The sequence below is a fragment of the Buceros rhinoceros genome, unplaced genomic scaffold, assembly GCF_000710305.1.
Source record: "Buceros rhinoceros silvestris isolate BGI_N320 unplaced genomic scaffold, ASM71030v1 scaffold29928, whole genome shotgun sequence".
Classification (NCBI taxonomy): domain Eukaryota; kingdom Metazoa; phylum Chordata; class Aves; order Bucerotiformes; family Bucerotidae; genus Buceros; species Buceros rhinoceros.
In genome coordinates, this window is record NW_010425644.1 from 10989 (window position 1) to 11949 (window position 961).

Below are 961 nucleotides of genomic sequence, written 5' to 3' on the forward strand. Positions count from 1 at the left end.
ACCCTTACAACATCCTGTGGAACAGAAGAGATAGATCGCGGCAAGATGATCACCACAGCACCAGCTGACTGGCGGAGAGCCTTCTGGTACTGCTCATAGGAGAAATCCACCAGCCGCATCATGACACAGCGGCGGCTCAGGACATCCGCTTCTACAGTGCGGGCTTCTGTGTTAAGCACCGCGCTCCTGGTGCCTGTGAGAACAGCAAGAGGTTTTGTAAGAGATTTCATCCTATCCCCTTTGCTTGAGCCTAGCTCCTTCTCAGAATAGTCTTGGTAACAGTCTGATGAACTTCAGAACAGCCAGGACCTGGAGAAAGATGAGTTCGTCTCTTACCCCTCATCCAAGAAGGGACAAGAGATGCGCGTTTTTACCTTGTGTCCAGAGCAGCATCTGTGCAGCCACACCCTGCCAGGCTCCCCCTGCTCCGGCCCTGCACCCTCAACCACCTTCCAATCTTCCTTCCCACCACAACCACACAGGCTAGCTGTTTGCTTGCCTGCACCTAACACCTGCAGACAGCAACACATCTGGAGAGAGCCTGGCCTCTTGCTATGCAGCCTACAGCATCCTCCAGCCGCAGCATCGTGTCTGCAAGTGGAGGATACAAGCTGTACAGAACCGCCCTGTGAAAGGACGCGAGGCTACCCCACGTCCATCCAAAGGGCTGTTCCGGTTCACCCACTGAACGTTTCATTGCTGCTCATCACCAAAGAGCAGGCTGCTTCTAACTGCTCGCTCTTTCCTACTCTCACTCTCAAATCCCCCACAAGACAATGCAGTCCTTTGGGAGAACAGCAGTCGGGAGGCTTGCCAGCAGCTCCAGCGTTCTCCAAGCGAGGACCACGACAGCTTGTCTAAACAGAGACGTTCAAATCTACTGTACAACGTGTAATGCTCCAAATCCAATGCTGCCTTCTATAACTTCGGCACCTACGTTGAAGACTTCATCACAGTTGCA

General features: G+C 53.3%; 1 protein-coding gene across 2 annotated transcripts in view; it reads right to left on the reverse strand.

Moving 5' to 3' along the window:
- The window catches only part of NCLN (nicalin), an 8408-nt gene extending 8220 nt beyond the window's left edge, over positions 1-188 (reverse strand). For both annotated transcript variants that reach the window (XM_010141228.1, XM_010141227.1), the window contains exon 1: positions 3-188. In XM_010141228.1, coding sequence (XP_010139530.1) covers positions 3-122 — 120 coding nt within the window. In that variant the 5' untranslated portion in view covers positions 123-188. The remainder of the gene's footprint in view (positions 1-2) is intronic.
- Positions 189-961: the final 773 nt, after the last annotated feature.